Source organism: Neomonachus schauinslandi, chromosome 4 (assembly GCF_002201575.2).
Source record: "Neomonachus schauinslandi chromosome 4, ASM220157v2, whole genome shotgun sequence".
NCBI classification, from domain to species: Eukaryota; Metazoa; Chordata; class Mammalia; order Carnivora; family Phocidae; genus Neomonachus; species Neomonachus schauinslandi.
The window spans coordinates 60,620,644-60,642,418 of NC_058406.1; the positions used below are offsets into that span (position 1 = coordinate 60,620,644).

General features: G+C 41.9%; 1 protein-coding gene across 1 annotated transcript in view; it reads left to right on the forward strand.

The window, feature by feature from the left end:
- The window catches only part of LOC110570142 (serine/threonine-protein kinase TNNI3K), a 302,970-nt gene extending 285,011 nt beyond the window's left edge, over positions 1-17,959 (forward strand). Inside the window, exons 25-26 of the mRNA XM_021678116.1 lie at positions 14,603-14,672; positions 17,883-17,959. Coding sequence (XP_021533791.1) covers positions 14,603-14,672; positions 17,883-17,959 — 147 coding nt within the window. The remainder of the gene's footprint in view (positions 1-14,602; positions 14,673-17,882) is intronic.
- The last annotated feature ends 3,816 nt before the right edge of the window (positions 17,960-21,775 follow it).

Below are 21,775 nucleotides of genomic sequence, written 5' to 3' on the forward strand. Positions count from 1 at the left end.
TTTCGTTGGGGCATCTTATATTAAGAGGTAGACGAAGGGGTAGGGTACATTTCCAGAGTGGTGCTTGGGGGATATTTGTAGTGGGCGTTGCATGATTCATTCTCCCAACACAGTATAGAAGACTTACTCCCAAGGATATTATATATTTAAAAAACAGCATGAAAAAGAGGGAATCTGACTTTCCCCCACATATTCCAAAAATGTAAAGCAGTTGTTTTCTAAGTCTTTAAAGTGTGTGTGTTGTGTGTGTGCACACATGCACGTCCCCAGTAGGTAAGGAAGCAATCCCAGAATAACATTCATTTTCTGTCTGGAATATTATGGAATCAAATCTAGTTTAAAATTGGTGTTTTTTTTTCAGGTTCAGAATCTGTTGTCTTTTTACCTTAGCCCCTGTTGTTAGTGGAAACTTTGTCTATTTGCCTACAGAGGGAATTCAGGATGAGACTGTGAATACCTAAAACTCAGCTTTGCATGATCCAAAGCATCAATAGGCTCACCCCCAGAAAGCCAAATTTCTAAGACCGAGCCCAGTTGTCCACTGGAAATTGAAAAGTCCAAATTACTAATGAGAGAGGAAGAACCCACGTACTCACTTCACTCCAGCAGATCAGAGGACTGCCCGTCCCGCAGTAACACTGAAGTAGAACAACAGTGGGGCTCAGCGTGTGTAGCCTGATTCCTCCCTTTACTGGCCCAGTCACTCACCTCAGCCAAGTACCTGACCTTTCTGCTCTTTAGTTTCTTCACAAAAATAATGACGATGATAATAATAATATCCATCCCTCATGGTTGCTGGGAAGAAGGTTAAATGAGATTTTAAACATATATGTGAAATAGATGTTCTAACACGATTTTAAAAACTTTTTTTAGAAATATCATCCTACTTGAGACTTCTGTGAAACATCTGGCTTTGTAAAGTCAGGTAGCATAGAACTGTGAGTGTGGTGTTCGTGTTCTGCTGTCCTCTAGGTCATAGATCTAAGAGAACGAGGCAGTTCTCCTAAGCCACCGTTCCAAAGGCATAGGTAAATGTGGAGTTCCTGCTTTCACTAGAGAAGTGCTTTTGCAAAACTTTGGCATTTGGCCACAGCCCAGTTGTTCAGCCACAAACACAGTTGAGTAATTTTTTTTTTTTTTTGCTGCAGTGCCCACAAAATCTCCAGTGAATTCTTCTATGTGAAAAATCTTTAAAGCACACGGTAACTGTGTGATAATTGATACCAGATAGTATTTGGAAGCATTCAGAAGAGCCTATTGGGTATTTTAATAGCCCGATGTCAGCTGGTTATGGGTATCTGCAGAGGGGATGCCTAGAATAGAGGTGTTTGGCCCTTCCAGGAGGGGGGTGCAGGCTCTCTATATGGACTCCAGGGCTGCTGCCTAGTCCCATTGGCTGTGGCCAGACCTGAGGTAGGGCCAACTGATGGTTGACTGCAGGGCCTCCACAAGCCCTTTCCTGTTTAAAAATGGTACAAGAAAATGCATCAACAAAAAGCCACATAAATGTCTCCAGAAAGAAACTCATAAACAGTTTTCCAATTTTCTCACTTCTGAGGGCTGTGGACATTCTTTCATTCATCCATTCATTTAGCAAATATTTATTCAGAGCTTACATTTCTAAGTTCTGCAATACAGAACAGATAAAACAGACAAAATAATCCCTTCCCTCATGGAGCTTTTATTCTAGTGGGGGAGGAGAATGACAGACTTTTGTTTTTAAAGAAAATTATGTAGTATACTAAAGCAGGGATGAGGGATAGGGAGTGCAGAAAGATGTGTGGTTTGCACTTTTCAACAGAAAGATCGGGGAAGACCTCACCCAGAAGATAACATGTGAGCAAAGATGTGAACAGAGTGAATTCAAAATCCATAGGCCTCCAGGGAAGAGTATTCCAGATTGTGGGAACAGTAACTGCAAATTCCCTGAGGTGAGATCATGTCTGTGAATTCAGGGAGTTCCATCAAATTCATTTATTAAATCTGTGTTGAGAGCAAACTCCATGCCAGGCCTCAGCTGCGGGGGCCACAGAGGTAAAATAACAGAACACGGCTCCTGCTCAGAAGGCGGATGCAGTCGGGAGTGCTCCATATCAAGGCATAATAAATACCAACCTGAAACTAACCATGGAGCTCCAGCTATGCAGCCAACCACAGCACACTTCTTACAGAACCACAGTCGTGTTCCTGCCGAAACAGAAGGCAGGAGCAGTGGTGGGCTCAGCGGGAAATATCAAACCCTGGGTAGCCCCAGGATTCAAAGAAGCTTTGCAGCACATCACACCAGAGTAGGGTAAGAGCCCCCCACGTCACTGGCAGGAGAAGAACTTTTCAGTAAGAACAAGGCACCCTAGCAATATAATACCATTTTATTATTCAGGGTCTGACAGCAAAGAATACACAGAGGAGGCAGGGAAAGCTTTGGTGTTGTATGATGAGGCAAAAGGTCCCAGTGGTTTAGAATACATTCACTTAAAACAAACAAACAAAAAAAACATTGCTTGTAATTTTGTAACCTCCTTAGGGTGTTTCAAATGGTTTGTGAACATCAATGTTCTACATGTTCAAAGAGTTTAGGGAGTTTTCAAATCTTTCCATTCAGACTGGCCTGTCATAAAGAACAAAGGAATATGGAATTTCTTGCAGGGATCTGAAGCCACACAACAGAGCCTGGAGATGTTCAATCAACAGGAGATGGCCTTTGAACTTTCCTCAGTCCAAAACGGGAAACGAATATGTACTGCTCTGTAGGCGCCTATCAATTTGCCGCTTTTATCTTCTGTCACTAAAATTGGTTTTGTAATTTTTACTTCTGTAGCCACCCAGGGGCCACTATTGTAAAATAGTGGTTAAAAGCTTGGGCTCAGACGGGCCTGAGTTCAAATTCAAGTTCGACTACTTATAAGCTGTGTGACCTGAGGCAAGTTAGTTGAGCTAAGTCTCAAGTGTCTTTTCTACAGGATGAAAATAAGACTATCACCTCCTTCATAATGTCGCAGTGAGTGTTAAGCGAGAATGCGATTTGTACAAGTCTGATATATGGTAAACGTGGAATAAATGTACACTATATTTCTTCTCTGTTTTGCCATTAGCTCATGTATTTTAGTCTTTATTATTCCTCTTCTAAGAGGAACTACTGAAATGAAAGATGAGTGGAGATCCTACTTTCATTGAGATTACATTGTTTGGCCCAAAGTGGGGAAGACAGCTTAGAGAAGCACCACATATAGGGTTTATCTATTGCTCCAAAGGAGAGGTTGATAAACTGTGCCCCACGGGCCAAATCTAACTCTCTGCCTGTTTTTGTAAAGTTTTTGTGAACACGGCCACATTCATTTGTTTACATATTGTCTATGTCTACTTTTGTGCTACAATAGCAGAGTTGAATAGTTGCAACAGAGACCCTATGGTCTGCAAATTCTAAAATATTTACTATCTGCCCCTTTACAGGAAACATTTTCTGACCCCTGTTCTAGAAACTTAAAAAATCCAATTTTTTTCAAGTCAGAGCTCTGAAACTGCATACATTGGAAACTCATCTCCCCAGTGGAAAAATAATAAGGCTACCTTCAAGAAGTCCACACATTTACTTCAACTGGCCAATGCCAGGTACTATGTGAGGCCCCCAGGGACACAAAGATTCATAAGGCAGCATCCCTCCTGATAAAGAATCCACAGTGCACTTGTTGATCAGATGAATGTGCATTCTGCCGATGGCGAGAACAAATGCCTCGGGCAGCGCTGAGGCCACTGGGGTTCCTGCTTCCTTTGCATATGGCCATCACCTCTATCCCAGAAGCCAAGTTTGAAGAGAGACTCTCCGTGGTGTTCCGTTTCACTTTCATATCCATGAGACTGTACTGAAAACTACTGAATGGATGAGGATACCCTAACAAAGAACCATTCGCAGATTTCTCTGGCAATGTTGTGGAGGGTGGAATAGGCTGGACAGGAAACAGGAATAGGGAGCCTTCGGCAGAGGTCACTGTTCCAATAACAGGTGAATGCAGGCTGTTCTTGGGCAGTGGCTAAAGAAATGGAAGGAGGCTGGCCACTGAATCAGAAGTAAATAAAGATAAACACGAGTCAAGTTGCAAGGGAGGAATCACTATTCATTAATTTAATAGATATTTATTGGATGCCTAGTTCATGACAATTAGTTTAAGGCGCTGGGACTCGAGACACAGTAGTACATGAGACAAACAAGTCCCTGCTGTCATGAAACTTACATTCTAGTCAGAGGAGGCAGGCCATCTTAATTTGGGCTCCTCCGAAAAACAGACCATGAGACAAGGATGCGAGTGAAAGTTATTTTTCTGGGATATGATCTCAAGCACAATGAAGGAAAGAAAAGTAAATAAAGGGGTATGTTAATGAGTAAGTCACTGTTGTGAGCAACTAAGGCTTAATTTCATGTTGTATGCTCTGAGGGTATAGACCATGTCTCAGAATTTTCCCAACAAGGAGCAAGGATGCCAGAGTATTTATCCACCAACTCTTGTTCCTCACGGATGGAGGCTCATTTGGGTGGGTGGGAAGGAGAATTAGCTATCCACCCCGCCCCCCTGCCCTTTAAGGACAGACACAGGAAACCTTGAGCATGTATAGAAAACTCTAAAGGTGACTTCCCAAGTAGATCGAGGCAGAGTACTGTATCTGGTTACACAGGTGACAAACAATGAACAAATACCCGAGAAAATGAGATGGTGGCCAGTATTATGCAGGCAGTTAGAACAGGCTGATGGGATAAAGAGTGACTGGAAGGCTAGTGTAGATGGGGTGGTTAGAATGATGAAAACAAGGAGGGGCCTGGGAAGCAGCATTCAGCAGGACGAAAAAGGAAGTGCAGAGTTCATGAGACAGGAAAAAGAGGAGAAATAGAAGGCCTCTGTTGTGGACACAGGATAGGAGGCAGGGGAGAGTGTTACGGGCTGAAGTCCCCCGGTAGGTAGAGGCCAAACCACAAAGGCTTCATCAGCCAGAACAGGGCATTAGAATGTCATCTGAATGTGTTGGGCAGTCACTGAGGGATTTTGAGCAGGAACATGACATGATCTGATTAACATTTTTAAAAGTTCATCCTGGTTACTCCCCTTCCCTTCCCCTTTCTTCCTAAATGGTTTAGTCCAAAAACCATTAGATAGGGCTGAGCGAGGTTGACTTCTCCACCGGATGTGGAACAGGATGTCTGAATCCAAGTAGGGTACAGAGAATGTCCATGTGGATGGTGAGAGTGGTGGGTGGCAGCTGCCAGGCCTGAGGTGTCAGAGCGAGAGTGGGAGGAAGGAAGGTTTTCCATGAGGGTTTGGGGCTACCCAGCCAAGATGCTAGAGCCCAGGTACGGTAAGGAAGGCATCCACATGGGAGAGAAACCTGGTATGGGAGGTCAGAGTCCAAGCTTGGGAAGGAGGACATCCGTGAGAGGGGTCAGTGAAGCAGTGACCCCACGTGATGTGTCAGCCCATGCACAGTGGGAAGGATGTTCATGCAAGGAGATGGTGGCCACAGTGGTTCAGTGCAGATTGAGAAGGGCGTCAGTTACGGGAAGGTGCCTGGTGTGGGGAGTTGGAGCATGAGGGTGGTGAAGAGAGTATAAGTGTAGGCAGCCCTGTGCTGGTGGTTGGAGCCCACACAGGGTGAGGAGGGCATCACATGGGCACAGCTTAGTGCTGAGCGCTGGAGCCCAAGGTAGGTGAGGAGGCACTTGCTTGGGGCACACAGGTGAGAAATAGCCCAGACGAGGGTGTCAGAACACAAGCAGGTAAGGGAAGCAGCCACATGGAAACAACAGTGGAGCCCACGTGGGGTAAAAGAAGACGTCCGCATATGTGCGGAGGGATGGGGGTGTGACAGCACCGAGATTTGTACATTTGGGAGCAATGATCAAACAAGTGAATATATTAAGGATAATGGGAACCAGGTTTCTCACTGTCGGAGAAGGGCATTACAAACATGGAAAGGGAGAAAACTAGAATGGACACTGTGATGTTAGATTAGACTGGAGAGAAAGGTATGAATGTATGATTCGAGGGTGGTGGGGAGGTCTAAATGTATTTACCCATGGATGTATATACATGCATGTTCTTCACCTCTACCTGCTCAGTGAGAGGGTCTGGGAGCGGCAACACTTCAACAAGGAACACACCAAGCACCTAGATCTTGATTTCTTAATACATTAAGAAAGTACACTACACCGAAGCAGTGTACTTCGGAGAAATGGCAGATTTCAAGGCTGGGACAAGGAATGCACAAAATAGGCCTGGAGGTCTGGTGCCAGAAAGTAAAGAGATACTCAGAGATGAGTATATATCAAAGGGACAGATTAAAGGGGCTCCTGCTTGCCAACTGTAAGATAATTTAAGCATCAAAATAATGACATCAAAAACAATCCATTGAATAAAATAGGAACTTTAAATCCATATAGATATAAATAAATGAAGATATTGAAATTTGGTTGAGATATGGAATATTTATATAGTCTCAAAGTAACTCCCCACAAAATACTTATTCATTATAAAAAGAGTCATTTTGTAGTAGAGGGTCCTGTCAGACACCACTTTAATCAACTAATGAAAATTAAGAACACAGTAACAGGACAAATGAAAATGTGATGGGATACAATGAAGGGAACACAGCATCGCTTCTGCGATGCTTCTCACCAAAAATACATAAGTTTAATTTAATCGTTAGTAAACCTCAAATAAAACTAAATTCAAGGATATTCTGCGAAATACCTGGCTTGTCATTCAAAAATGTTCAGAGTCATGAAACTCAAGTAAAGACTGAAAAACTGTCTCCAGTTGAAGGAAATTAAAGAAACAGAACAACTATATGCAGTATGTGATACTGAATCCGATCCTTTTGCTGTGAAGAATGTTACTGAGATAATGGGCAAAACTTGAATGGAGCTTGAGAGTAGATGAAATCAAGTTATTATATTAGGCTATATAGGAGAATGTCTTTATTTTAGAAATATACTAAGGTATTTGGGAAATGATAGGCATCAGATTGGCAACTTACTCTCAAATCGTTCAGGATTTAAAAAAAAAAAATGTACCATTGTTGCAACCTTCCTTCATTTTGAGATTGTTTCAAAATGAAAAGTTAAAATTTTATATATTCACTTTGGCCATTTGATTTCCTAGGTCTTTGCACATGCCCCAACCTATCCCTGTCCCAGAAGTCCCCTCCCCTCGAGAACCCTTGCTTGTCCTTCATTTCTCTGTGAAGGTCCTCCTTTATAGTATGCACTGTGTCCCCAGGCATTGAAGTTTACCTGTGCATGTCTACATTTCTATGTACCCCAAAGGGTAGAGTCCGTGTCCATCACACTCATACCTGTGTTCCTAGCACTTAGCACTGCACCTGGCATTGTGCTTGATAATCAACACGGAGAGAAGGAGAGAGACAAAGTTATAGTTATAAATTTGGAATATTTTCTAGAGCTAACCCAGTTAAGAAAAGCAGATGATTTGTATGCTGCTTGGCCTGTGTTTGAATTACAGCTGTGTGATCCTGGACAAGACTTAGACTCCTTTTCCACACATGTAAAACGGGTTGTTAGACGGAGCAAACGTAGTAAGATTTGTAAGGCATCTAGCAGAGTCCCTGACACTTAGCAGGTAGGCAACAAATGTGTTTCCCCTTTCTCCTTAAAAATAGGAATAAAAATTATCAAAGAAGACTACAAGTTTAGAACTCCAGGTTATCTCCTGACTTCACGATAGCTTTGATATATGAACTTGGATAAGCCATTTCACTTCACAAGGCTTCGACTTCCTTCTTGGTAAAATGGGAGGTGGGAAAATGGAGGAGTGAGACGTGAGCTTTTATGACCGTCATGCTCCCAAGATCTCCTAGTTCTAAAGTTTAAGATATGTTCCCTTTTTTGGATGATAGTACAAAAGGTGAAGGATAAGAGATATTTTTGCTGTATTTATTATTTTTTATTTTATTTTATTTTATTTTGCTGTATTTAAAGGACGGTCCTCAGTTTTAGCAGTCAAGGCATGCAAAGTCCTCCTCCTACGGGACTGCACGATTCCTCATTTATACCTGCTGAAAGTATAGGTAAATTGAGAGGCGGTGGTATTGTTAGGTTACTGTTGAGCGCATTAAAAATTTATGAGCCATCAAGGAACTAGCACACAGTTTCAATTCTTGCTGCATTTTTCCTTATTCATAATTATTTTCCTAATTGCTTTTTCCCTTAAAAATGGGGGAGCCGAGACCTTGGATATTTGCCTAATGGCTCAAACAGAGCCATGACCCATTGCCAAGTCTTTCAGGCCTTTTATAGCCTGGGGACATTTGCCATTGAAAGAAAGCTGATGGGTTTGATTTTCCTGAAAGAGATATTTTGCACTGACCTCTGGCCCCATTAAATACTTTGGCCATTGCCCATTCACTGTAATGGGAGCAATAAATTTGTTTTAATTTAGGATGTCATCAAGTAGGGAATATTGACAAAGACAAAATAATGTTCTGAAAACAGCCAGGATGAAATCATGAATAAATAAATATGTTGAACTTAGCTGAAAAATTAACAAATGCTCATTCATAAGAGTCTGACTGGACTATTTCAAAATTAGGCCAAAGGTGATCCCATTTCTAATAGAAATGTCGTCTTTCTCTTTGGGCCAGAGAAAAGGTGGGCTACATGGACATTGCAAAGCATAGAAAGGCATTTATCCTTTGTGACAGATCTGTTTTAAATAGATCTATTTGTTTTCGGCTAAATGCCAAAAGGAACAAGCCAGATGACTCTAGTAGCCTTTTCTGTGGCAAAGCATTTATTTTCCTTTCTAAACACCTTTATTAGGGAATCGCAGCAGGCTGTTTCTCTGCCTTTTCTTTCTGTTAGTCCCTTAGATTGGTGTCAAAGAACTGAAATTCTGGTTAGATGTTACCTGTATGTGTTTCATTTTGAGTGAAAGAAAAGACTTTTAACTCGATACATTCCTCTTGAGGAAGGGGATAAGGGCGCACATGCCATTGATCCCTTTGCTCATATTCTTTCATAAGTAACATCATTCTGACAGATGGCCAGAAAAAATCCTAACAAACCACAAAGCATATTTGCAAAGCTGTGAGGCCTTGAATGGTGTTGACTTTGCAAAGTCCAAATGACTAAATCTTCTAGGGTTACCACCGGTAGCCTGAAGGCATCTTTAGCTGCATAAAAACTAATTGGACCAACTTGAAGGCAAGAAGGTTGTGCCTGAAGGCTTTAATCACACGAGTAACCTAATGGTTTTTTGTTCAACATAGCCAGGGCACTGTTTAGGAAGATGAATCCATGCATGCAGCTTAGGAAACCTTGCACAAGATCAGAGGGTTGTGGGGAGGCATAAGCATCTCATTTAGAAAGCTTAGCGTGTATGTCTCAAGTTTTGGCACCCTCGCTCATGGACAGGTAAGCCGTTGTTGGATGGGGAAAGTAAAACTTTTTTTAAAAGATCTAACTAAGCAGGACATGAGAAAGCTGATTCTGGTTTCTCTATGATGATGAAAGGTATTTCTCTATTAGCAATGTAGTGTTGGTCTTTATATGCCGAGGGTCCAAAACTCTGTAACTCGTGACTAATTCGGGGAGCTCCCCAAATGGTAACAGACCAACATGTTTGACATGCGCTGCTATTAAATGTAGTGTGCTTTACAAGAAAGAGCATGGACTGGAAGTCTGAAGACATTTTGTTCAAGTTACGGTTCTGCCCCTTGTTAGCTCCATGAGTTCCTGCAGGTTATTCAAACTTCGAGCCTGGTATAGGATGGAGGTAAAATTAATGCCTTCCCAGATACTTCGTGGGGATTTTATAAAAATGTTCTAAGCTAATCAGTATAAAAGTATGTGCCAACTACAAAGCCCTCTACAAATCTAAGAAATCATTTATTAGATCATTATGGTAGAACTTAATGTTCTGTGTCTCTTTGTTCATATTTAGTTGTTTTAATTTCACTCTTGCTTTCAAGCCATGTAGACTCTATTCATTTGCTATAATTCACCAAATCAAAGTCCCCAGCTCTGCAAAAACCACACTTGGAAGAATGTGATAAAAATGGTTTCTTTTGGACTGGATGCCCACCTGATGTCTTCTCTGGAGTGTAATTCAGTCAGAAGCAATTATGACATGAGCAGAGATTCTGAGAATTCATGAAATCCCACAGCCAAAACCATGATTCATTGCTCCCATACCAAAAGCATTTGGCAGGCTATAGTTGGGAAGCCACAATCCTGGCTGCTTCTGAGGCTCTAAATGGGGCCATTTGAACTCGTTGTGGCCCTGCCCTGCTCCCACAGCTCTGGAGAGAAGACATCAGAGTTCCCCGGACTCTCTTTAGACAATATTTTTCTTACCTCCTCACGGGCCTTGCTTAGCAATATACCTGTCTGGATTAAGAGATGACAGAGTGTTTTGGAGTTTTTCTCCACCTCTCAGGCATTGCAACATGAATATTCTACAAATTTATCTTCTATAAAAACTTTTGTGAAGCAGCTCAGGAGTTTTTAGTACCAGCCTTACACAACCTGTCATTCAAATCCTTAATGATGGGTTTATGTGAAAGGGATTTCTCCACACTTTTCGTCTGCTTCATCTTCGATGGCAGTGTGGTTCTTCCTTTGAAATAGACCACAAAAGAGATGGTTCCTTCGGGCAAATATCAGGGTTCAGTGACTACTTGAAATGAAATGTGTATAGACAAAACGCTGCAAACACCACCTCGAGTAGTAACAGTAATGGGTAGCCAGGTATGCTGTGCATGTATGTGGAAATCGGGCATTCGGCCCTGGCCAAATAGCAGACACTTCAGATGAGGAAGATAAAAATCTTCTGCCTAAGTGGGAAATGTAATCTCACTTTGCCTTTCCAACATATGAAAACCAGTTTCACAAAGTCTATATGGTTCATGAATCCCTTCCAAAGAATCATAGAGCATAAGAAATGGAGGGACCTGGAATGTCACATCATTTGGATCCCTCTATAGAACCCACAGCCATGAGGTACCCCAGCCATAACTCAAAAACTTCCAGGAATGGGATGGGACAGTATCCCCCTCTAGAACAACCCAATCTGTTTTGGGACAATTCTAACTTCAGGAAATGTGATATTTTCTTTTAACTATTCCCAGTGTCTAAGGCTCAGCTTTTACCCTTTTACCCTACTTGAAGTCTTTATCAGTTCTTCACTTATTTAACCAGTGACAATTCAATCTAACCACTTGTCATCTGGCACAGATCTCCCCTTCTTACTTCCAAGCAATCAGGAGAAACTCTGTCCAGTATCTGCAGGAATTCAGATGTATGTTCTTACCTATGGATTTCCCCTCTAAATTTATCCTCAACAAAAAGAAATAAAGCAAATCTAACATGATGTTTCTTTCTTACTGAACCCATGGTAGCTTCTAGTAATCAGTGCTTTTTTTTTTTTTAAGTGTACATAAAAACTCTGTTTTAATATTCCTTTCTGGAGTTTTGACTAGAATGTACATTAACCCACTAGTTTAGTTTATAGACTCTGCCTTACTCCTGCTCTGAAGAATTGAAGCTATATTTGGGTATATTCTATCAGCTAGCACTTTCTGCACTTTTCATAGCTCTTCTGTAATCTTACATACGTATTGATTTACTTCTGTTTGGATAATACTTTTTGCTTAATGTGCTTGTCTGAACATTGTTATCTCTGCATTCCTTTCAGCCAACATAGCTTCCTAGTTTAGAATGTTCTTATCTTTGCTCAGGGTGCGTAAGTCCATTCACAGAATACTTTTTGCTTAATGTGCTTGTCTGAACATTGTTATCTCTGCATTCCTTTCAGCCAACATAGCTTCCTAGTTTAGAATGTTCTTATCTTTGCTCAGGGTGCGTAAGTCCATTCACAGACCACGTGACTGACTATAAACATGCTAGCTTGTGCTGACCAACCATAGTCTGACTGGCATGCACACACGAAAATACAGATTACATATTTTGGATTTTAGTATGAACTGGCCTAATTAGCTAACAATCTACTAGGTAGTCCATACCCATAAAGCTTGGATTGAAAAGCAGGAAATATTTTTTGAATTTTAGTTCTGCTCTTCATTTTGGATAAATTATTCATTCCCTGGTGCACCTTTGTAAGAGACAATGGCTGATGATTGTGTTTATCTTTACATATACATCACAGAGCTAATTTGAACCATTTAGCCTAAAACTACTGAAACCTTTTTTAGTGCTTAAATAAGATGTATCGATATAATGGCATAGTGTGCAAAAACTAACCTAAAGATTCTGTTGTTCTCTTTAAAGGAGAAAACGTCATGATATTCCCATTAAACACATGCATGAAATTACCCATATAATATTCTATATCATTCATGTATATGCCTATATATGACATATAGCATCCTCTTAGCATAAAGAAGTCTACGTAGTTGACTAGCAATATTGAAACACTGCAAAACTGAGTGCTTTTCTTACCTGCCATTAGTTCACATTTACTTTCATTGAATTTGTGGGGCAGTGGCATCACTGGACATGCCGATTTTCACTGACCACAACTTCAGCAAACACAGGTCCTGTCCCGCTGGTGTGTCTCTTAAACTCCGGGCTTCTGTGAAACTCCCGCTCAAGCCTGGATGCGCGTGGGTTGAGGACAACTAGTTCCATTGATCAGGGTCTGGTTTCCTCTGCTTTGTTTGACCTGGGCATGCTTAGCTTCCATCTGTCTGTCATCCTAGAGCAGTATCCAAAGCCAGCCCATGTGGTATCTCTTGGGCAGGAAGGTTAAGTCCCCTGGCATGAACTGCATTCAGCGACTGAATAAATAAGACAGCTTGGAGATGGGCTTTTATTCATAGGAAACCAGATAGCCTTTCTGATGATAAAATATTTATTCCCTATTATCTTGCTGTTGCCAAGACTACTATGGACAGCACATTTCTTAAAAGGAGCTAGAGTGCTAAAGAGGCTTTAGTAGGTAAATTTTAGGGTATTAGTAGAATACATTTTATTTTGAAAAATATCTCGAATGACATTCTATTGCCCAGAACTGAGTGTGATTTACCACTTAATGTTGATTGAGATAATACCATGTCCCGCTTGAAGTCAATACTTTTTCTTTTTTTTAATCATTGTTTTCCTCTAAGAAAGAACTTCACTTTATCCCTTCAGAAAGTGAGGCCAAACATGTGGTCATTTTAAGGCAGCTAAGTAAATTAAGCAGTGTGAATTTATATTAGAGTTTAGAAAAATCTAACTTCTTCAAATGAACATTTTGTAATAACTTTGTTTTACACACTTTAATGATCTTAACTATTTACAAAGTACCAGCTAAGCCTCGTGGGGGATCCAAAGATGTCAGACAGGATCTCTGACCTCCAGGATCATTGTTTAGTGGGGTTCACTGCATACGAATACAGATGGTGCTACACCAGTGCAGACTCTGACAAGCACTGTGGTAGAAGTATGAAGTACTAGAGGGGTATGAAATGCTGGGGGGGTTTCCAAGAAGACTCTGAGGAAATGTTGCCTTTGAGTTGGACCTTGACAAATAATAAAAGTAGGTAACGTTTATTGAGTGCCTCCTAAATGTTAGCACTGTTCAAAGTATTTTAAACTTATTAATTCTTTAGTTCTTGTGATTAACCTTATAAGCCAAGTTTTGTTATAATTCCCATTTTATAGTTGCATAAACTGACATGGACCCAAGAGAGACCACAGATAGATAATTCACTGACAGATGTGATTTGATATTAGGGTGAGGGTTTCAATGGCTTCAGGTTTTGAGTCTGAAGAGGTAAAAAGGAAGCAACCCCATTAACCACTATGGTAAAAGAGTGGAAGCTGGAGGAAGAGAAGGATTAATGAGGGCCCGGAAACAGGAAGAAATTCCCATTTGAATAGTGGATAAGCACGCAGGCTTTGGGATCTAAAAGCCTTGGGTTTGAACCACAGATGAGCCAATTATCAAACCTGTGTGACAAGTTACTTAATTGCTCCAGCTTCAGTTGTCTTACGTGTAAAATGACAGAAATGATTTGGTAATGATAAGGATTAAGGGAGATGAGAGAGGTAAATGCTTACTACATTGGGATCATGCAATAAATATTATCACCACTCTCTCTTATAATTATCACTATAACAATAGCAATATAATAATAACAATATCTCTTGGCATGTGGTTTCTTGATATTCATTATTACTAAGATAATAATGTTCCGGTTATTAGTTCCTTTTAAATAAGGCTTACAATGATATTACCTCAGGTTTTAGATTCAACACTCCTTTTTATTACACTTAATCATCAAAACAAACTGGAAATTATTTATGTACTTTTCCCATATTACAGATAAATCAACTGAGGCTGAGACGGGTGGCATGCCCTTTGTTAGCCTCCCTGGAAGAGCCAGGACTCACACCCAAATCTGACTTACTCCAAATAATTCTGAACTCTTTCCCAACTAGTCACTTGTAGCATTAAAAACACCTTTGTATCACTGTCAGTTTTCTGGGATCTATGCTGAGTAAATAAATTATGTTTTATAAAAATGTTATTAGCAAACCACCACATGGTTTTCATAGTGTGAAATCATGTGTCTCTTGGAACTTTCTAGTGGACAGTGTTCTGCTCAAGGCCTGTCTTTGGAGGAGATGAAGAGAGGTCTCCAGTTCTCACCCGTTGACAAATATGGTAAGTATATAGATTGTTCAGACTGATTAAGGGACCTGCCCCTAAGAAGGTGATATTTATTTGATAACAAGGGAGAAAAGATTCTGTTTCATATAATGCCGAGAAATGATGGATGCTTTAAAAGTACTATATTATAAAAGTAAGAACTTTGATCTTATAAGTCTTATATAACTCTGCATTTACCTTTGAGTTTAGTAATGTGTATGGATAAGTGTGTATTTGTACAAGTATATCAGAGTGTGTGTGTACGTGGAAGAAGATACAACTCTCCTCATGAAAACAATCACCTGCGTCTTGTGATATTCCAAACACCTTGTTGCCGCCTTACTGAGTTCACTACCTCTAAGCCCCACATCGCAGGTAGGTCAGGAGGACAAAAACAAGAGAGGAGTCTCCACAATTGCATCATATGCTGGGGGAGCTCTTTCCCTTTAACAAGTACCCAAGGGTAAAACGTAAACCCAGCCATCCCCTCAAAAAGCTAGAGAGGAGGTGAAGGTATCATTGATAGTTTCCATTTTGCACAGGACTACTGTAGAAGGAATTAATAAAGCTCTTTGAAATAGTTAACACAGTTCTGTGCAGCCCCTGGAAGCCAGAGGCTGGGTAATCACCCTTATCACCAGCTGCCATATTAATGTGCCAGGCCTGTAATGTCCTTTTTCCAACCTCTAAGCCTGAGAGGCTCTATATTTAATTGGAATTTTAGCACAATGGGCTCATTTATTCATGGGAACTTTTCCTGACAATATGGAGGACTGAAAAAAAATGTATGTCAGTTAAAGAGATCAGATTTATTACAAGAACTGGGTTTGGGGAAGAATAAATTGGATGATGCGTTCCCGGTTCTCTGATTTAGATGGCAATAGACCTTGGAAGCCCTCAGCTTCGGGATCCTCACCAATGCACCTCGTTTGCCGAGATATTATTACCTAAGGCATTAGAAAGCCTTTAAGAAATGAAGAAAAAAAAAATTGTTCTGGATAGATGCAGACAAACTACTTGGGAACATTAAAGAAAGGAAACTTTGTGCTCTGACTCCCAGGACGTGTGTAGAATGCAGCCGAGTGCTTTTTATCATCAGCTTTACAACATAATTGGCCAGTCTGGTAACAGGGGAAAATGTGCTCTAAGTGTCACATCATCACATTTTTTATAGAGATCATATCGTTTTTTCAAACTTTTACAGATGTAAGCACACAACCACAAAACATAGGGCACCCTTTGAAATGTGTGCCTTGACCAGAAGTCTTTCCTTTCATGTTGGAGGAAGCATTTCAAGAGGAAGCATTTCATTAAGGATCTGTTTCTTAAAGAAATAAGACTTTGAGTAGCATTCCCCAAGATGAAGACAGAAGTGATGCAGAAATGCAAAAGTTGGGTTTTCCCCTGCATGTGTGTACCAGGGGTGGAAGAAAACATTAGGGTGTTTGGATGGAGCAAGAGCCCCAACAGGCAAACGAGATAGATTTACTATCCCCCTCTAGGAACATCACCCGGTACAAGAAAGAACCTTTAATTGCCCTCCATTTTCATCGCATAAGCCAGTTGTGGTAAAACAGCTACTTTAGGACCTGTTTCTTCCTCTCCGCCCCCAAAGAGCAGGGCTAGGGAATGAAGATAAAATTACAGGCATAGCAATTCTCTCTGTACTTGAGGCCTTTCACCCTAAAGTAACAAAACGTGCGGACATGGTTCTTTTCCTATAGCCTATGGTCAAATGTCACATGGGTCCCTCTTCAGCGGAGCGGCCACCCAAGTGCCTGTCGTCCAACTCCGGCAATGATGCATGAATAAAAATGTGAACACCCACGTCCCACTGACTCTGCCGCCCATCCCCATCCCCGAAGGAGAGGCACCGCACTGAGGGACGAGCACTCCCAAGGCCATTTCCCCTGGAGTCCCATGGGGAGACGGGCAGGCAGGAGCCTCACAGGCCGGTAAAATCGCATGTGGTACATTAGAAGGTTGATGATAGGAATAAAAGGATCACAGGCTTATTAAAACATCTGTCTGTGCCTGGAATAAAGGTGCAGTTTCAGGCTGGACAAGAGGAAATGTAGATTTTATGTAAGTCCACCCAAAATTAGGAATCAGTGATGTGTATCCTGATCCTGCCTCCCCTCATCTCAGCACCCCTGACCACACCCTCCTCTCTGACCCGGGCCAGCCCCGCGCCCGCCCCCCCCCCCCGTCCCCACGGTCAGCCGCAGTCCCGGGATCTCCGCATAGGGGAGTGTGTGTGCTGCCTAACAGACTTTGACAGAGACCCTTCTTATGAAAATAAATAAACCTATCCAACTGCATACTGCTAGATGCCTTGATGAAATTGTAGATGGCTGAGTTGGTTCTGAAAACTCAGCTATCAAAGGGGAGCAGAAGCGGCAATAGCTGTTGACAAATGTGCCCATTTTCACCGACGCGATGAACGAATGGCTTCCTTACTTGCAGGGGAAAAGGAACTGCTTACCTGCTCGGGTCCTGCGTTTTCTGGGGCAGTGGCCTGATCCTGAGCCCCGAGTTGTGTTCTCTGGACACAGCAGGGGCTATAGCTTCAATGAGCATTAAATACCACTGGTATTTGGACCTGAGCTTTGATGGCCACTGAAAAACGGGCGCTCAGGGAGGAAAAACAAAACAAAACCTAACCAGAGGCAACCTGCGGTAGCGAGTGGTTCTTTCCTTTTGCTCTGTGCTTAGCTCCCCCTTCTTTTTATCACCGCCATTTGCTTAACTCTCAGGGTGTCACACACTATCCGGATGGATGGTCTGATGTATGTTACCAACCTTATGAATTAATGTCCTATTTACAGATGAAGACACCGAGGCTTAAAAATGTTAAGTGGACAAATATCACAGAACCAGTAAGTAGTGGAGTCGGGGTTTAAAGCCAGACTTGCCTGACATGAAAGCCCATTTAGCCGTCACAATACACCACCTTCTTGAACTGACCCCTTCTTGACTGCAGTCTTGGCCGGCTTGGGTCCCAATCACCATTTGTGTTCCTCCGGTCTCAGCTCTCCGTTTGCATTTTAAATTTTGCCTTTGTTTTACAACTGCTTGCCAGCAACCTCTGCCCAGACTCTGCCCAGGAGCCAGGAGAAGCTGCCTGGCAGCTCTGTGGTGCAGTGGGTGAGGCTGGTTAAGAAAAAAATGGCAAGATGGACCGCAAGGCAGGTAAGTAACAGTTGAACTTCTATTCCGATGCAGGCTACGTGTCTGATCCCATGAGCCCGCTGCATTTTCATTCTTGCCGGAATAGCGGCAGCTCTGAGGACAGTGGCTGACAGCACTCCGCGGATACCTAAGGAGAGTTTTCCCCCAGACTGACAGCAACAGTTCCAACTGTGGCAGGCTTGCTTCCAATTATAATATTTTACCCTCTAAGGTCTCCTTAAATTGGCTTGTTTATTCTGGTCCTATTTAATTCCCTACCACAAGCTGGGCTTTGGATTTGTGGCTAAGGGATGAAATGCAAAAGAACCAAGACAGAATGTATTTAAAGAATTGGTTTGAATGTTGTAACTGAAAGAACAAATTTATATCGTTACTTGGAGGTAGGGCCTAAGTCTGTGGTGGGCACTTAACAATTGTTATGTTTTCCTAGACTGAATTATCTAGACTTGTGTTTGAGAACTGTGGGTTTGATTTTTTAGAATATTGTTCATTTTCTTATGTTATTATGTTACCTCTAGTGTCCAGCTGTGTGATTAAAGATTCTTTGTTGGCACACAAAATGGATTCAAGAGTGTATTTCGTTCCAACAAGACGTCTTCTGAGTATACCTTCTCTAAGACATATTGGTAATGACCTTCGGATCAAGACGCTTGCAAAATATTGTGCTTAGTTATTTAGCCTCCTTTCTACATCATACCAAGTGCTCTGTGCTTTGTTTGGGCATCTTGTTGCAGTCAGAACCAACGTGTCATAGATGCTCTTGGTGTGGGTATGACACTGGCCCACAGATGCGAACCTGCTATTTATACCAGAGTCTGGCACAGTGCACGGGAAGGATACTGAGGTACCAGTGGCCTTCAAACAATGAGAAATCTGGAGGTGCCCGGCTGGCTCAGTCAGTAAAGCCTGTGACTCTGGATCTCAGGGTTGTGAGTTTAAGACCCACGTCAGGGGTAGAGTTTACTTAAAAAGAAAAAGAGAGAAAAACCTGCTCTCCGTGCTCGTTCTAACCAGGGAGAGAGGAATACTTCCGCCAAACAAAATAGTCCTGCCATTGAAAGGCAGATTTGGGGGAAAAAAACAGGCAGGAAACCATGTAAATTCAGTATGATGATTACTGCTTTTAACCTCAGTAAGAGGACAAAAATTAGTAAAGCAAGATGGGGTAGCCTCTAAATCAAGGTTTCCAGATCTCAACGCTGTTGAGGTATTGGAGGGAATTATCTTTGTGGGCGCTGTCTTGTGCACAGTGGGATGGTCAACGGCTTCCCGGCCTCCACTCCCAGATGCCAGTAACAGCTCCCGGAAAAAGTCGCCAGACATTTCTAAACGTACCCTGGGGGACAAAACTGCCCTAGGTTGAGAACCACTGCTGTCAACCCAGAGAGGACACTGGGGGCTTGAAGAGCAATGGAAGGAATACAGAGCCTGGTTGTGACTGTGTTTAGGCAACTCTGCTTTCTTCTAGTGAGCAATGTGGGCTCATACACAAATGGAACTAAATGGGGAAAGTGCCGATTGTTCTTTCATGTCTGTGGTGAGCTCCTCCGTCCTCCCCTCTCCTCCTCCTGATTAGAAATTAGGTTTCTTGAGGGCAATTTCTATCAGAACAGCAACCTCACCTCTAAAACCGTTCCGAGCCTTTTCTTATGATCTGTGGTTGCAAAGTCGAAAGTCCTCTGAACAGCCTAGTGATAGCCCAGTGCCAGTCCAGTAGAAGTTAAAAGCATGATACTTCCACTCAGAGTCGCTCTTTTTTAGCCCCCAGCCTCTTCATTTCCCCACCAGATCATTCTGGAGTCATAGGTGCTCTTTCCCACCTAGCAAGTTGCCAAGGCTCTTTCAAATAAGCAGGAACAAGGAGCCTGAAGTGGCCATACAAGGATAAAGCTTTGTGGTAAGGGGCTGGCTAGGAGCACCTGTCTCTCCAGCTCTGTCCTAGGCCTCTGTTCCGGCAGCTGTGGGGAATGAGCCAGCACCCAGCCTGGGGTTCTTCAGGCCTTAAGCCTTTTATGAGCCAGGTTGAAAGGAATACCTTAGAGAGTAAAAAAAATATAAATAAATAAATAAAAAATAATTAAACATAATTAAGTAAGTAAATGACCAGTTTTACTAAAAGATTGACAGTAGACGTAATGCCGATTGTATGTATAATCAGGACAGTGCTGAGGTAAGCCAGGCGTCCTCCCAGTTTCCCATGGAATGGAGGTCCTATCCAGAGGAAGGACAGTTTGCTTCTGAAATACCCCTTTTAGAGGGAGATTTTCTGGAACAAATGTGTGACGCTCCCTTTCTTTGTTCCCTTTAATTAACCACCTCCTCTCTCCACAATGTATCTCCTTAGGTTACTGCTTCCCTCTGGCTCTTGTCTTGTCAAGGATCTGCAAATAATGAGACTAATGTGTCTTGATTCCTGAGAAGGGGAACCTTTTCACAGATGCCAACCTGTAGCTCACCAGCCCTTTTCATTATTGCACCTTTAATGGGGCCCAAGGATCATCTTAGAGCTTGTCTTGAGATCATGAGGTTTTGTGTGGGTGCGCGTGTGTCTTTTCTCCTTGCTGAAAAATGTCTCACTAATTGCTTTCTTTTTCTGCTGGTAAAAATGAACTTCTGTGATCATGTTTTTGCATGCTTAGCACATTAAATTTTTTTTCTATGTGCATGCAGCACTGAGTCGCTTCGAAGATGTTCAATTAGCTATAATTGTAAGCCAAATTACAGCAGCACCAGGAGAGAGTTATTCCAACAGAGTGATTATTTAGGTTAAATTATTTCCAAAGCTGACATTTCCCTGGGAAGGAGGGTAAAAATGGGTGCTGGTGGTAGGAAAAAAGGCTAGTTCTAGATAATCCATCTGAAATGAAAGACCTGATTTCTTTCTCTCCCTCTCTTGTTCCCTGTCTTTACTTAATTTCTTTTCCTTTTTCCTTCCTTCTTCCCTCCCCCTCTCCCTCCCTCCCTTCCTCTCTTCCTTCCTTCCCTCTCTCCCTCAAACAATAACCACTGGCTTTGGAGTCACTCAGACCTTCTTTAGTATTTGTGTGACCTTGGACAAGTCACTTAACCTATCTGAGCTCCAATTTATTATCTGCAGATGGTAATAATAGCATTTCTCTTGAAGAGTTACTGTAAGAATTACAAATAATATAAAGTTCATTGTATAGTTCCTGACACACAATAGCAGGTATTGTTGTAAATGTTGTTGTTCTTTATTGTTGCTGTTATATCGCCATGCAGCCAAAGAGCTCTACTACAAGAGGAGGGTGTGAGAAGAATGGACATTTTTTTCTCTCCTGTGAAAATAACCATCAATGACCCTAAGACCCCACCTTTGCGAACAGTGAGCTTCTGAGCTTACACTTCTGAGACAGTATGAGCCAAGATCCAGCAACCTTAGGATTGGCCCATTCGGTGATATCTTATTTATACCTGAAATCAAATCAGAAGAGAAATCAAATCCTTTAAATCAAATACAAGAACCAAGATGTATTCCCCAACAAGGGGGATGCTAAGTAAAAATAGCAAGAAAACCGATGTATTGAGCACCTATTATGTGGCAGGAATAGTTTCAGACGATTTTAAATGCAATTATGTCACTTAGTTCTCCAAATAACTCTGGAACGGGAGAATTTTTTTTTCCTTGCTTGCTCAAGTGGGTAATGAATCTAAGCTAGCACAGAATGGAACCAGGTTTCAAAACTAGGTTTGCCTGGCGCAAGTACCCAGGATCTGTTCACTACACAGTACTGCCTCTATTGTGTGGAGAAAGAGGAATACAAATAGCCAAGGTTCACAATCCAGAGTCGTGGTAAAAGCCAACAAATCTGCAGTTCTGCGGTCCTGAGGAAAATTTGAGAATTAGCCCAGGAGAAGTTTCAGACACCGGAAAAACAAACCTTTCCTGATTGCTGTGGCTCATTATT